The sequence below is a fragment of the Motacilla alba genome, chromosome 9, assembly GCF_015832195.1.
Source record: "Motacilla alba alba isolate MOTALB_02 chromosome 9, Motacilla_alba_V1.0_pri, whole genome shotgun sequence".
Taxonomy (NCBI): Eukaryota; Metazoa; Chordata; class Aves; order Passeriformes; family Motacillidae; genus Motacilla; species Motacilla alba.
The window spans coordinates 22927839-22944246 of NC_052024.1; the positions used below are offsets into that span (position 1 = coordinate 22927839).

The window sequence follows — 16408 nt, forward strand, 5'->3', positions numbered from 1 at the left end:
AAATTTCTCATTCCTGGGTCTGCACAGGCAGAGTGAGGGATAGAGGAATTGGAGTAAAAAATGCAAGTGGTACTTCTCAGCCTTTTCTTTGTTATTGAAAAATTGCTTGTAAATACTTTAATAATATGAATTGCAAGCTTTCCTTTGGAAAATGCAGATTTAATCTTAGAATCCCACCTGTCATTTGCAAGAAAAAGACAAAAACCAGTAAGGTGTGAAGGATTCATATTAAGGTTAAGATTGAAGCCTCTTTGCTATAAAATTTTAACATTTCCGTGTTAATCTTTCATCTTTTTTTATCTGCGTTTGACATTTATTATTACTATCCCTGAAATCTGTTTATATTGATTTAATATTAATATTTTATAGCTAATTCCAATAAAAAATTTTAGTGGTGATAAATTTGATTCTCCCCTGCAACAGGTTCAACAGCTCTTTCCCTCAACAGTTTGAGAGTGTTTAATGACTTCTTGTGGTGATTAAGCAGAAGTAACACGCGAGGAGCATGAGGGTTCCATGAAGGTTAAAGTAACAAAGATACGGAAAAAGAACAGATTAAAAAAACCCAGCCATGCAACTGGATGAGCTCACTGGCGTGTCATAGCTGCTTTTCACTCCTGTGCAGAACCTGATGCTTCACAGTGAAGTCCAAAGAGTGTTTAGTCCAAAGAGTGTCTGTAATCTGCCTGTCATTCTGGCTGTGCCTGCCATTGGCCCAGGGCTCTGCAAACACAGCTGAGAACTGATAACAGCAGCTCATAAAGGCCCAGGGTTGATGCTGAACTTCACAGTCAGGAGCGGCAAATGAAGGAACCACAGGAACTTTAAGGTAAGGCTTTCATTTTGTTATTTAAATGTATATTATATTGCATATTATTTATTCCAAGGTTCTGGAGAGCTTTGCCATCTCTGGTGGGGCTCATCACACAACGGAGCTTAGATTTATGAATTATGAGGATTTATTTCTAATGTTTTAGGGTTTGGAGGGAGACCAGGAGAAGAAAGAAACTAAATTCAGTGAGATAGGAGGCTTTAATGACAAGAACTTGAATCAAATCCTGCTTTTCAGAAAAATGAATGTTGAAGTTTTTAAGTGTTAGGATGGTATCATCTGGGGCAACACAGCAAAAGGGGATCTTAGGTTGTGATGGAGGGAGGGTGATGGGTTAAAAATGGCAACAGGTGATTTAAACTGTTATTTCACATACAATATAGTTCATTCTAAAGTATTTTTCCCTTCTGTGGGTCATCACTAAATGTGAAAGTGTTTTGGGGTGCCAGTGCAATGCACATGTGCTCCCACACTTCCTTAACTGAAAAGAACCAATTTCTCTGCATTTAACTCTGCTTTATGAGGTTAAATGCCCTTAACCACAACCTAAATGCAGTGGTAGCTGCCAGTGTGTCTTGATGTGGCTGCTGAGATTACTTTTAATTAGTTTTCATCAGTTTGATTGCTGGTGCACAGTTCGGTGTTGATGGCTCTGGGTTGTTCTCTGAGCCAGCACAGCCCCCTCGGCACAGCATGCCTTTCTCACCAAAACTATAAAAAAGGAATTTGGGAAAACTTCGTGTTTTCCAGCTGCTTAAGGCACTGACTCCATTGAGTTATTTCCCATATTTCAGTTGTGATTCCAGCAGCAACCACTGTGCCACGAGCTTGTACACAATCTGCTCTGCCACTGCACAAAAAAGCAATTTATCTCTGTCTTGCCTTCCCCACGTGTCCTGAACACGCCCTCAGAGTTTATTCCAGCTTTCCTCGGGTATATTTCTAAAAAATCAAGTTCCTCCTTTTCTAAATTAATAGACTTGTGTTTGCTCTAAAGGAGAAAAGGAAATTTAGAAAATGGAAAAATGGGAAGATGATTCGACCTGTTTTCTGTTTCAGGAATTTTAGTAACCTGTGGGAATCTTCGTGGTTAATTTCAGGAGTAAATTGTTCTGTGTTCAGTGATTTTCAGGGACTAAAATTCATTTCTTAGTGTAATAATTTCCTAATCTGCACTGGGTGAATTATCCTGAACTGGAGACATACTGCAGAGTAGACTTTAAACTCTGCTCTGCAGAAGTAGAGTTTTATTTAAGCCTCTGGATTAGGTGATGTGGCTTAAAACCAGAACAATTTATTAAATTAGCAGCGTTTATAAAGCGGAAATGTAATTTACAGCTGCTCCTTGTGTTTCACTCTGGCTGACGGAGTTTCTCTGGGTTTCTAGATGGGCAGGAAGTTCAGTGGGCTGGAGCTCACCCTGATTGCCCTCTTCTCCCTGGTGACTGTCATCGCCTGTGTCCTCATTGGGCTGCTGGCCTCGGGGCAATCCGGACTCAAATCTCCAGGTGAGAGCTTCCCATGGCTGCTGGAGGAGCCAAAACCCCAGTGGCATCTGGCTCAGGGCTCCTGCTCTTATCATTATCCAAATGCTCTTATCATTACCCAAAGGTGAATCATGGCCGGTCCTTCCTGAGGGTGATACAATCAAAGTTATCAGTTATGAATGCAATAAATGGTGTGAGTCAGGGTTTATTGTCGTGGAAAGTCTTTTATCTCTCCCTCCACTGATTGCACTTTCTGTAGGAACATAGAGCTCGGATAATTTCAATTTTTGGGATATTAAAAAAAAGATAACTCTGAAAAAAAATCTGCCTGATCGCTATGTGGGAGCAGCCAAATTGTGTGGAACATTATTATAATCCTAAAATCCCCCAGGGTTTCTTGCTGATGCACTGATAAATCAGGAAACCCTTGTGTTCCAGGGATGTGATGCAGAGCACCTGCTTTACTTCCAGTCCCATTCTGTGTAATTCCATTCACACTCAGGGACTGAAGTAAAAACCTTGGAGGTGAAAATGGCAGAAAAATGAAAATTATTGTTTATACAAGGCAAACCTTGGTGTTTTAGTAAAGCTGCCCATCCAGACCAATATTTGCATTATTTTTCCTGTTTCTGCCAAAAGCAGGAGTTTCCCTGAGCAGAAAGCACAAGTGCAGCTGATGCAAAGAGGCAGATTTGGGGGTGTGTGTCCATCTCAGCCCAGGGCACATCCCTGCACTCCAGAGTCCTTGCTCCAGACACAAACAGTTCCCAAATACATAAAGTAACCTTCAGTGCTCCCTGTAATCAGCTGAAGCTGCCCACCTTGAGTTCAGTCCCACAAACCTGAAATCTAAAGGAGCATTTTAATGGAGGTGCTTTTCCCTGATGCTCTAATTCCAGCTCCTTCTGGCTCAGGGGAAGGAGCACCATGACAGCCCAGTTTAAGAAGAGAAAAGTTCTTCCAATTTTCAGTTTTGCGTGTATTTTCAACGGAGCACATTGACAGGAGTCACTGAAAAGTGGACTAATGAAATAAAAATATCAAAATAACTTCACTGTAAATTTTTGAGCATATAAGTATTCATGTCTGAAATAACTGTATGCCATTTTCCAAGGGTAAAAATGAATCACAGAAGCCATGGTTGATAGTGATTTGGATCCCTGTTGTTGTTAGGGAAGCAGGCAGCAGAAGCAGGTGCTGAGTTCAGAGGGAATCAGGATATTCCTGCAGTTTAGAGATCCTGGTATTAACCCATTCCTTTATTTCCCTGACAGACTTTTACCCACAATGTCAGAACACACCAGTAGCAGAGAGAATTGACTGCATCCCGGATCAATTCGCCACACAGGTCTGGTAACGTTCTGGAAAATTCTAGAAAAGAGATTTCATCCCATAAAGCCTCCTGCTTCTTTATGGAAATGTCATTTGTCTCTACGGGATCAGGTGTTTCCTTAACCTGTTTAAAGGTGTGATTGCCCCAGTGTTTGCAGGGGAGTTCCACTCCTGCCATTTCAGCCCATTGACAGGAGGTCTGATCTCTCTGGTTTGGGGAGAGGGGGCAAAAATATTGGTCAGAAATCAAGCAGTTAGAAGAGTCACCCTTGGTTTTTAACAACTTTTTCTGAACTGCTTCATTTGGTGTGATGGTCAAAAAGTGGCATTTACAATAACTCAGAAATGCTGGCCTTTGCTGAGATGTGCCATTTTCCAGTGTACAAGGTGTGCTCAGAGTCTCCTTTCAGACCCACTTTGGGTCCCAGTTTGGTTGGGGTGTCTGAGAGAGCAGAGTGTGGAAAAGACCTTTTGGCTTAAGAACCCTGGAGTTAAAATTCCCAGTGAAAAGCATCATCTCAGGCTGGATGAGGCTTGGAGCAGCCTGGGATGGTGGAAGGTTCCCTGCCCAGGGAAGGAATTGGAATGAGAGGAGCTTTGAGGTCCCTTCCAACCCAAACCCTTCCATGCTTTTATGATGCCCTTTATTATTTTAGTGCTTTCACACTGAGAACCTTTCTGTAATAGTTACTCTTGAATGACTTATTATTATTTTTCATATTTACTATGAATTTTCTTGTTTTCTGGTGGATGCCTGGTATCTATCTTTGATCTGGGGAGGGGCAGCTTAGGAGAAAAAAACCCCAGTGTGATGTGGGTTACTTCTGTCATTCACAGAGGTACAAAAATTGTTACCCAGCTGTTTGAACCTCGGAGGAAATTCTCACCTAACTCCAGAGCTGCCTGTTGTTACAGCCTCTCCTGCCATGGGTTTTGTTATGATTTGTAGTTCAATAAAGTCCTGCAGGGGATGGGTTAGGAAAGGTTCAAATCACAGCCTGTTCCTCGCCTCTCCAGGTTCCTTCCCTGCCCCAGGAAGAGGCAGAGCGCTGCAGGAGAAGCCATGCAGATCATTTAAATCTGTAATTACTGCCTCTCAACCCGTCACCCCGGTGCAGGGCTGCACTCCTCAAGCAGGGAGGGGAGCAGTGGTGCTCTGGTTGCAGCTGCAAGGCTGGCGGTAGGAGAGGATCAAAAACAATCCAATCACAGCTCCCCGCAGAAAAGTAGATGCAGGTTGCAACGCTGAGGGTGCTTGATCTGGAATTAGAAGTAAAAGAAATGATTTCTGAATATTAGTGAAAAGCAGGCAGCAGATTTGACAGGGTTAGAGATAAATATCACCTTTACTCCCTGGGGAAAGCCAGAATCCCATCCCAGTGATTCCATTCATTCCTGTGCTCATTTTGCCCTGGAAGTGATTTGGTCGTGCCAGGCTGCACTAATGCAGGGATCTGTAAAACTGCAGGTCCTGCATCACTCTTCTGCAGGGGTTTGTGTTTGTGGTTTTCAGAGTAAACAGCAGCTGGGAAAAATGGTTTGGCTGAGCTGATCTGCAATGGTTAGTGTCTGCCTTGAGTTCCTTGGTCACTGAAGATGTCCAGGGTGAGCCAGAAAATGAGTAGGATTGCAGAAATGAGAAGTAAATAGAAGAAAGAAAATGAAAGGAGGGAGGAAAGAAGGAAAAGAGGAGAGGAGAGTAAGGCAGGAAAAAATGAAGAAAAGACAAAGGAAGGAAGAACGGAAGAAAAGACAAATGAGGGAAGGAAGAGGAAGGAAGAAATACATAAAAGAGAAAGAAAGATATTTCCTTACTTTCTTTCTTTTCTATTTGATGTGTTTGGTGAAGATAGAGATGCTGGAAGAAGGAAGATATTTAGGATCTATTCACTGCTGTGGAAAATTGCCAGGAGGTCTGATCAGACAAGCAGAACACAGCAGTAAAACAAGAATTCCACTGAGCAGAGCTCGTGTAGGCCAGGCTGACACCTCTGAAAGCTCAGAGAAGGGGGAGTTGTTGGTTTGGGCTTGGTTTCTGTGCTTTTCTTCCCAAAATCCCCTGCTGGTGGGGGCCTGTGTGGATGCACAGAGCAGCACATCTCAGTTCAGCACCTGGCCAGGCTCTTCTTGGAGCCCTTGGTGCTCAGTTCATGCTGTACCCCAGTGAACACAGCTTCCTGGTATCCAGGGTTATTCCTAGTGAAGCTTTGGGTGCTGGTATCTATTGTGCTGCTTTTACAGCAGGGATCACATCTCTATTTACAGCAGATGATTGCTTTTACAACAGGCTCCCCAGTGTCTCTGGTGAACTCTGCTCCTTCCCCTGTGCCAGGCACAGCCAATCCTCAGCTCCTGGGTTTGCTTCCTTGTGCAGAAAGCTCAATATGCCACAAAAATAGAAATCTGCCAGGATAAAATACAGCTGGAAAAATATCACTGGAGTGTGAAGGAACTGGAAAATAGTTGAGGAGTATTCAGGAGAAATAGCTGGGGAAAAGAAAAGGATGCTTGGGAAGCTGGGAATGTGGATGCTGGAACTGCCAGCTTTTAGGAAAATCAGTTTGTTCTGCTTTTTATGGGATGGTCACTGGTCTGGGGAGGGAGGAGAGGATGGAAGTAGTAAATCTGTTCTTATATTAAGGATATTCCCCTATATATGAAGGAAATAGAGTAAGGGGATAAAGCTGAGATGTCTGCAGTCTTGGAGGGCTCGGTGCTTCCTCTCCTTTACCCTGCAATGGTCTATAAATGGGAAATGGGGGGTTCTCAGGTGGCATCTGGGGAGGTGGGAAGTGAGCCTGGGTTTTTCACAGCCTTACAAAGGGCTTTGTGTCTCAAAGGGGGGGAAATGAGTCCCCAGCTGTCCTCCAGCCCTTACTTTTGGCTTGGAACCTGATGGAAATGACAGCAAATGGATTCTGATGGGATGACTCTATGACAGAGAGGAAAAACACTCACCAGTTTGGTGAATCTGGGGTTTATTTTGGGTGGTCTTGAGTGATTTCTGTGCTCTGTAAAATCTATCAAATAAATGCCCTGAGACTTCCCAGGCCAGTGGCTTTGTGAGCTCCCTCAGCGCTTCCTTCAGCACCTGCCTGATTGCTGGGCTGGAGCTGCCTCATCTCTTATCTGTCCAGAGCCTCTGGAAAGAATTTGACCTGCACTGAGCAGTTTGGGCTCTCCAACCCCAAAGCAAGGACAGCAGCAATGAAGCTCTGGGGTCATGTGCGCCTATTTCAAGCTGCAGAATATTTTAAATATTTATTACAAAGACCAAAAGCGTTTGAGCACGATCAGATGAAGGCAGAAAGAGCTTCTGGTAGTGGAGAGGTGAAAGCGAGGTTTGGAAGGTGTCCCTTTTGGAACTGGGGACCTGAGATCACTGATGGACTCACCCTTTGCCCTCAGTGAGAGTTGTTTTGCCACTGTCCTTTGCCCTGTGTAATGAATGGGGGTTTAAGGAGAGAAAATGGGTGGAAACTTTGTGATTCATTGCCCCAATCTTATCTCCAACATAAACCCCACACACAGAGCACATGAACAAGTTCATTTCTAACAGCCAAGCAAAGGAATTTCAGCTTTCCAGTGAATGTGTGTGCAAAGTATGGTGCCACTACACTGAGACGGAGGCTTGAAAAAATAGGTTTATTTAAAAAAATAGATATATTTATCTCAATCTGAGGTTATGCAGAAGCAGTCTGACTATTTCTGATACTGGAAAATTGCATTAAAATGTAGATATTATACACAATGTTCAATTATGCATATATAGATGTTTATTAGATGTTAATCCCATGATAAATTTCACCCCCTCTCCAGTGTGTGACTTTCGGTCAGACTCTGCTGTATCTGTCACAGTGGAGAGATGTAGATTATTGAACATAATCAATAATTCAATATTATATTGAATAATATAATAATTTGATAATTATTGAATAATAATTCAATAATTATTTTTAAATATTTAAATAATTCAGTAATTCTTTTTAAATATTTATTTTACCTGTGGATCTTGGGTCTTAAGAAAGAATGCATCTCCAATAAGCAAGTTTACTGTGAATCCAGAAAAAATCTTCTTTAGTGCTTTCTGTGCCACCACTCCATGGGGTTTTTCCAAGGAAGGGCTTGACCTGAGTGCAGAAATTATTAAGGTTTCTGCTGTTTGAGGTGAAATATGCACTTTTAACTGGTTTGGTATGGGTTTATTTGTGTAAGCCCAGCTGATTTGTGCCCCTCTGTCCTTGCTCAGAGCACCTGCTCCCAGCGTGGCTGCTGCTGGAGCCCCCAGAACGACGCCAACGTGCCCTGGTGCTTCTTCTCCCCCAACCACGGCTACCAAGTGCGCGGCTCCCAGAGATCCACCGCGGCAGGTGAGCTCTGGGCTGGGCCCCCAGCTCCCACCCCTGCTGCCCCCTCCCACACATCACCCCATGTGTGTCTCCCAAGGGTTTGAGGCCACGTTGGACAGGCTGCCATCCCCTTCCCTCTTCGGGAACGACATCCAGACCGTGCTGCTGACGGCGGAGTATCAGACCGCCAACCGCTTCCGATTCAAGGTCAGGCTTCGTCCTCGTCTGCCCAGGGTCTGTTTGCTCTGCAGGATGTGAGGCTGCCTGTGCAGGGAGTGCAGGATTGATGCCTCTGGAGCACTCTCATGATTCCCACTGAAGTTCTTTCCTTGTCCTCCCTGCTGTTGCAATGCCTCAGGTCAACGGGGACTTGGCACGGTGGGAATTCTGCTTGAAAAATCACCGAGACCTGTGGAAAGCTCAGCTTTCCTATTATCTACCATTTGTCCTCATCACAGGAAGATTTGGGGGGATAAATGCATTTACTTACTCTTCGTTTATGGCCCAATCACATCTCTCAATCGTTTTGACAGACAATATTAGCTTTTCCAATGGTTTGTGTTTTCCATGGAGAGCTCAAGAGCCTGTGCCATGGATGTGGGGTACCAGAGGCTTGTGGGGTTGAGAACCTTCTGTGGGAGACTTTGTCCCGTGGTGGGTTCCTGGTGAGACAGGGAAACACAGAGTCAAATATTCTGAAGAAAATGGCTGAAAATGAATAATTAAACTTGGAAGTGGATAACAATAAAAGCAGATGAGGAGACTGGGATAAGGGTGGAAATAAACCGAGTCAGAACTGTAGATAATGCTGGAAAATGCTGGAAAATGTCTGTATTTGGGATTAATTTTATAAAGGCCCAACGCTTGTGTCAATATGTGCAGATCACTGACCCTAATGCTCAAAGGTTTGAGGTCCCTCACGAGCACGTGAAGCCCTTCAAGGGATCCATGGCCTCCAACCCCAACTACAAGGTGGAGCTGAAGCAGAAGCCCTTCGGCCTCGTGGTGACCAGAGCCAGCAATGGCAAAGTGCTGTAAGTCCTGCTGGGCCTTCCTTGGTGACACAGATGTCACTGGGAGCTGGTGATGCCACCTGTGAGGTGCCCTCTTGGACAGACTCTACTTCTTCCCTCTTCTTGACTGGTGGATGTCCCTCAAGGACTCTTGGGATGACTTTGGGAACAAAATCTGAGGTTGGAAGATCTGTCTGAAGGGTTTCAGGTGTGGCCCTCTGATCACATTCCCCCAGTGCTGGGGAAATCTCAATATGGAGAATTTTTATTGCCTGAGAGACTCTGCCAGTGCTTCAAACCATGTGGGAAATCTCCTGATTGCCTTTTATCTTATTTACCTTTTCACCTTTATTTTTTTTACCTTCCTTTACCTTTTACCTTCTTTGCTACACTCATGCTGAGGCCCTGAATCACCAAAACCAGGCTGCCCTTTGTATCACCACAAAAATCAGGCTGCCCTTTACACCTGTGATATCCAAGGACAGCTGTCATCTAAGGCCTTGTCTAAAATATTTAATGAACTTGAACACTGGATTGTCTCATCCCATTTATGTTCTAAAAATAAAGGAATGGAACCAAACCCACCAAGCCAAGGTGCCCAAGTGCCCTCAGAGCAGGGAAGTGCCGGATGAAGGTGCTCATTAAATCAGCCAGGAATGATTACCTGTCACAGGGCTGGGCCACGTGGATTAGCGAGGCTTCCAGTTCAATTAATTAAGGGTTGCTTTTTGCTCTTATTAGTATTGTTTTCTTGCTTGGAATCCTCTGCAATGATTGATTTGCAATTACAGAGGGCACAGGAGATGGACTTGGCAGTCAGCAGTGCCTGACTGATTAAACAGGTACAGGGAGGGGGATGAGACACCTGAGGGACCACACTGAAACAATTCTCTGGAATAGTGTCTCTGGAAAAACTTCCTTAGGCCTTTGTTTAGTTTCATCAAAGCGTTTGGGTTTCTAAAGAAAAAAATGACAGTGATGTTTGACTCTGAGTTTGAGGATCTCAAAGGAAGCTGTTGCTACTATGGGATAAGGGCAGAGATAAATCCTTGATAAATTTCTTTGCACAAGGTTAGCACTGATTCCCCCCAGCTCTTAAACAGAGAGGCCTTTTTATGGAAGGACAATATGTCACAACAGTTCATTACAAAATCCTGATTATTCTGATAAAGTCTGTGACCTTCCACCGTCTTTTGCTCTACTTGAGGCCCCAAAAGAGAGTTTCTGATTCCAACAACATCTGGAAGAAAACCTGAAAGATCTGGGTGGAGACCTGACTCTGCCACCCAGCTCCAGCTGAAAGGAGCAGAAACACTTCTTGCAACAGCTCTTGGTAAAACTCTTCCTTTTTTCCTCTTTTTTTTTTTTGCACTTTTCCACCAGGTTTGACACCACCATTGGGCCCCTGCAGTACGCTGACCAGTTCCTGCAGCTCTCCATCAAACTGCCCAGCCGCAACATCTACGGCGTGGGGGAGCACGTGCACAAGCGGTACAGGCACGACCTCAACTGGAAAACCTGGCCCCTTTTCAGCAGGGACACGGGCCCCTCTGCAGTGAGTTTGGGGCTGTTTCCCCTCAATCTTTGCAGTTCTGTCACCCAACCCTCTCAGGCTGTGAACACATTCATGAATCCTCTGAGTTTCCCCTGAAGATTTTTTCAGGCACTGCGTGTTATTAAAAGCTCTGTGGTACTGATGGGTGTTCCCTGATTGTTATGTTGGTGTCCAGTGGAAAAACAGTGGATGAACCTTAATAGATGAGTCCTCAGCTTCTACTGATAATGAGAATAAATAGCATACTAGTAAATAACAACAGGCTTTGCTGAGGGCAGGGTTCAGTTCAGATGGCCCAGGCTGCTTCAGCAACATCTTCAGAGCTCAAATTATGGAAAAATTCTCCTTAACAGCTGTTTCTTTCCAAGATAAAATATGTCTGTCAGCTGTTATTTGTTGCTTTAGTTTTCTGGCTGTCCCTTTACGAAGCGATTTCTGTGACACCCATTTGGTGATAATTGTAAGATTATTTTCACCATTACCTCAGCTTCATGAAGCAGCTCCCTGCTTCGAGAGAGAACTTCTGTCCTCCTGCAATAGGAGACAAATGGACTGAAACCCGAGGGTGAGATGGCTGCATGTAGTTAATTAATAATCTGGAATTTGTACCCATTGCCTTGAGATTCCTCCTCACTCTTTGCTCTGGATTGAAGATAGTTCTTAACTGAATGGCTCCACTGAGTGTAGACTCATTAAGCTAAAATAACACTGAACAGCACCATGTCAGGCTGATTTCAGATTGCTCAGGTTCTGTTTATTGTTCAAGTGGACTGAATTTGCTTTTTCAGGAGAAAAAGCACAACTATTGCAACAATGGTTAGCATCTCTCAGGGGTTATGATGCTAATAATAACAGCAGAAATAAAAAAAATAATTAGAAAGGAAATGAAAAAGCAGCAAGGCACTCTCCTATTTCCATAGATTAGGCATCAAAATTATTGCCTTGTAGGAGGAATAGAAATATAGATTAGATGTAAAACCTTATCTGTGGTGAAAGGGAAGCACCTCTCAAGTTCTTGATGAGCACAAGCACATTTATTCCCCAGAAATAGAGCTGCAATATCTGCCAGCTTTCCTGGAGATCCATCAGATCTGTTATCTATTTATTGGGTAAATTCTTGTTTTAATGGAAAATAAAGGAGAATAACACCAGGAAAAACAGAACATATAAAACAGGGAAGTGTCAGGATTTAAATTCCTGCTGTTTGCTCCAATTTGAGACGATTCAAGTTCTACCTGTGATGTATTTTGGAATGTTCCAGAGCAGATCCTGTCATTAGATGTTAATCAGCTTGCCTGTTCCCTTCATTATTTTAGGCAATGGATAACTTGTATGGAACCCATACCTTCTTCCTGTGCTTGGAAGACAACACTGGAGCCTCCTTTGGTGTTTTCCTGATGAACAGCAATGCCATGGGTAAGAAACTTTTCTTTGGGGCTCTGAGCAGTGCATTTTGAAATTATTGCAATAAAACTGAGCTGATGTAAAACCAGCTCAGTTCTTCTTAAAAACACCCCCAATATCTGAGGGCAGTCATTACCCCGTGTCTAATAATATTTCAAACACAAGCAGTGAGTAGCTCCCAGTTGACTGGAGGATTTTGATGGAAACCTGAGGGTCAGGAACTTATCCAAAGGCTGTACAGGTCTGCACTGGAGCAAGAGACTGAATTTGGAGTGAACAACAATTTGGAAGTAAATGTCCTTTAATCCCTTCAGATAAGTGTATTTGTATTTATGTTTACTGAGCTCTGCACATCTTTGGGCTGGAAAGTTGTACTAAAAATTCAGAGATAAAAGTTTGAACCTTTGGATTTCTTCTAATGCTCTTCTCCGTAGGATGTAAAGGAATGGAAATAGGGACACATAAAGAGTTGTCTGATTTCCCCTTCTTTGCAAGTTCAATTAATGATTTAGGGTTCTTTAGGCATTTTCTGGTTTTTACTTCAGTAAATTTTCTAATCATCAATTAGAGAAGTTACTTTAGAATTTCCTGTCCTTCAGAACTGTTTTTGTGCACTCTTGTCTGGCAGAGTTTGTGGTGCAGCCTGCTCCAGCAGTGACCTACAGGACCATTGGAGGCATCCTGGATTTCTACATCTTCCTGGGGAACACTCCGGAGCAAGTAGTCCAGGAGTACCTGCAGGTACCTTTACCTACAGGGATCATGCATTGGACAGGTTTTTTCAAAGTGCTTGTGATTTATTTTATCATATTCTTTTTCTCTGGGTGCTGGAGAGGAGACCATTTTCCAGGCCCAAGAGCTCCAAAATTCATAAATCTGTAATTTACACTGTGGCCATTAGGGCTGGAGATGATCTCTAGAATAATTTATGTTTCCTTGCTCTTGCCACGAGGAGAAATTCCTGTTCATGTGGCAATATTATGGCATAGAGAGTGTGTTTACAGGATGTCTGGATCTTATGATCACAAGATATCACTGAGTGCCTTTTGCACTTCTTGAGATCTTCCTCGGTTCCAGTAACACCTTAAAGAATGGGCATTGTCCCAAAATACCAGTATTTATTAAAATAAATAAATAATAAGAAAAACTATTGTATTTAGGAGCGAGCCATTGGAGTAGATTTGAGAAATGTGGTGATGCCTTTTATCAGGACTACCTAAAACCAGAGGGCAGACAGAGTTCAGGGAATACAAAGCAGTTCTATTGCCTGAAGCCCTTCAGGTACATTCAGGGCAGACCAAGCCCCCCAGGGGCTGCACCCAAAATGCACCACGGGTCAGGGGGCACGCTTTTATAAGTTTGGCCCGTTTGCATTTTGGGGGTTCATCCTCCAATTCCAGCTGCAGGCAATGAAGTCACTGACCCCCAGTTTGCTCCCCCAGGTCACTTTTGTTCCCATCTCTGGGGCCTGAGGCAGTGAGGTGTCCTTGACTGCCAGGCCTGGAGAGGAATTGCTGTGTCTGCCCAAAATGGGAAAGCAGCAGCTGACACTGGGGGTGGAGCTCAGAGTTACACACTGAAGAACTGCAGGGGTACAGATGGATGGAAACAGAAAAGCTCAAATCCTGAGGCACCAGTGGGTGCAGGGGGAGGGAATGAGGTGACACAGGGTGCCCAGCAGCTCATGGGGTTTTTGTTTTCCCCTCCCAGCTTGTGGGACTGCCAGCCCTGCCTGCCTACTGGAACCTGGGATTCCAGCTCTGCCGCTATGGCTACACCTCCCTGGATGAGGTGAAGGAAGTCGTGGAGAGGAACAGAGCTGTTGGACTGCCCCACGTGAGTATGGGGTTTGGGGAGCACAACTGGCTCGTTTTCCAAGAGCTTGGATTAGGAAGCCAGTGGTGTCAAAGGTTTTTGTGCATTTTGATGTTAGGCCCATTATCAGAGCGCTGGATGGGAGGTGGGTTAACTGCAGTTGGATTTGTTCAAACACTTTCTTGTAATAATTTTTATTTTATTCTTTCCAACTCTATCAATTTTTCTTCTCTTGCAACAGTTTTTTAATTGTCCTATGGACAGTTATGGAACCATATATTAGTCTTAATTGACAGTCAAAGGCAAAGTACAATTAACTTTTAAAATTAGACTTTAGGGGACATGAACCTGATGTCTTCAGTAGAATAAAATACCTTAATATTCAGCTAATATTTGGGAAGGAAAATAATAAAATAATATAAATAATAAAAATCATTACCTATAATAATAATAAAAATAATAAAAATCATTACCTATCACTTCTCATGGAACTCCCTTCTCTTTCAGGATATCCAAGTGATTGATATTGATTACATGGAGAACAGGAAAGATTTTACATACGACAAAGTGAAATTCAAAGACCTCCCTCAATTTGCAGCGTATTTGCATGAACATGGACAAAAATATATCATCATATTGGTAAGTACTGAATTACTCCTTTCTTCCCTTGTGAACACTTCCATTGCAGTTATTTATTATTATTATTATTATTCTTTACTTCTTATTATTATTCTTTACTTCTATGGAATTACTTCATTTGCAATTAATTGCAAATTAATTGAATTAATTGCAATCCTATGCAATGACTTCATTTACAGCCAATAATAATGGATGGAATATCCTGATTTCTTCTTTTCTTTGTCATTTTCTAATTTCTTTAGGATCCTGCTATCAGCACCCAAAAAATGGCTGATCAAAGTCCCTATGGCAGCTACGTCAGGGGAACGGAGAGAAACGTCTGGGTTAATGAGTCGGATGGAACAGCACTGGTTGGGGAGGTAAGCGTGGTTTTCCACATTTGAATTGGCTCTGTTGTCACTGCTGTGATTTACTTTAGCTCAGGGGGCTTATCTATCAGTGAGGGCAAAGTTTGTAAGGTCTCTTATAAACTGTGATAATTTTCAACCTTTCTTAGCTTTTTTTTTTTTCAAGTGTTTATTAAAAAGGTATTTTTCATTGATTTTTACATCAAAATGAACATATGTTTTAAATTTTAATTTTTTAAAGAAAAATATAACTAAAGTAGCAATTAAAATTACACTTGCTCACATTAACCTTTTTTTTTTTTACAATAACACTAACATTTTTTTACACTAACATTTTTTTACATTAAAGGGTAGTTTGAAGGCTCAAGGGACATTTCATCAACCAGCTCCTATTTATTTCCAGTAGCAACTGAAGAGCCAGATCCCACATTATCCTTTTAATTCATAAACTTAATTTCTCTTGAGGATTTTCTCAGCTGTGTATTGTTGACTCACAAGAAAAGCAATTGAAAAATTCAAAGTTAAAAAATACATACTCTCTGTGTTCTTCAGCCTCCCATCCAACCTGAGCAAGTCTGTGATCCTGTGGCAGGACTTTTTAATCTCGTTCAAAGTTTCATTAATTATTTTCCTTTGAATATTCTAGGTGTGGCCAGGGGAAACTGTGTTCCCAGACTACACCAGCCTCGAGACCACCAACTGGTGGGCGAATGAAAGCAAATTGTTCTATGACTTGGTGCCCTATGATGGAATATGGATTGTGAGTAACTCAGGATTTCTATTTTTATTTTTAAAATACAGGTGATAGCAGATGTTTATTACATTGAATTTTTATTGGATTGAAAGGTATTTTTGCAGTCAGAAGGAGACATTGAAGAACAGCTACTAATGATTCCTCAAAGGATGACAGAATAGAGTGGAAGAATTTTTTTTAGGGAAATGTACTTAAGGCAACTTTATTAGATCCTGCATCTTTCCTTTCCAGGACATGAATGAAGTGTGCAACTTTGTTCAAGGCTCAAAAAAAGGTTGTGCAGACAATGAGTTAAACTACCCTCCTTACACTCCCAGTAAGTCCGCCTACTTTAATCAGAATAATAAAATATCAAATAAAATGTTAATTACCTTCAAGGATACAACATGATTTTAGTGTAGTTCTTGTGGGTGGGGCTTGGACATTCCTGTTGACAGAAAATAATATTTATATGCTTTTATTTGTATACTTCAGGTGTGGTTTATAGAACTGCCTCTTTTATCTCGTCAGATAAATACTGGATGTTGTCATTGCCTTAATTATGTCTGATAATGCAATGATCCTCATGCACTGTCAGTAGTTTTTCTGCTATTTGCAGAACTAAAATGGAGTTCATAGTTTGTATTAATAGTAGATTTAAGTAACCTTTGCCAGTGTGCTGTCAGATGGTGATTCAGGAATTCAGAGCTCAGTTCCCTGGATGGGTGCAAAGCTCAGGAGTGGAAATCTCACAGAGCAAACCAACAGCCAAGAGCAGCATTTTGGTTTTGGAGTAATTAAACTGCCTGAGTGAACGAATAAAGAGAAAAAAGGGGCTTGGATATCATGAATGTGCATTAAAGACTGGAAATATTAATAATAAAAATGTACCTTATCAGTGC

At 42.4% G+C, this 16408-nt stretch overlaps 1 protein-coding gene across 1 annotated transcript in view; it reads left to right on the forward strand.

Moving 5' to 3' along the window:
• The first annotated feature begins 717 nt into the window (after window positions 1–717).
• SI (sucrase-isomaltase) overlaps window positions 718–16408 on the forward strand; it is a 42285-nt gene continuing 26594 nt past the window's right edge. The window contains exons 1-14 of the mRNA XM_038145806.1: window positions 718–829; window positions 2220–2340; window positions 3594–3667; window positions 7901–8021; window positions 8098–8207; window positions 8883–9034; window positions 10397–10568; window positions 11885–11984; window positions 12601–12713; window positions 13683–13808; window positions 14295–14426; window positions 14669–14785; window positions 15420–15533; window positions 15759–15843. Of these exons, the coding sequence (XP_038001734.1) occupies window positions 2220–2340; window positions 3594–3667; window positions 7901–8021; window positions 8098–8207; window positions 8883–9034; window positions 10397–10568; window positions 11885–11984; window positions 12601–12713; window positions 13683–13808; window positions 14295–14426; window positions 14669–14785; window positions 15420–15533; window positions 15759–15843 (1537 nt within the window). The 5' untranslated portion in view covers window positions 718–829. The remainder of the gene's footprint in view (window positions 830–2219; window positions 2341–3593; window positions 3668–7900; window positions 8022–8097; window positions 8208–8882; window positions 9035–10396; window positions 10569–11884; window positions 11985–12600; window positions 12714–13682; window positions 13809–14294; window positions 14427–14668; window positions 14786–15419; window positions 15534–15758; window positions 15844–16408) is intronic.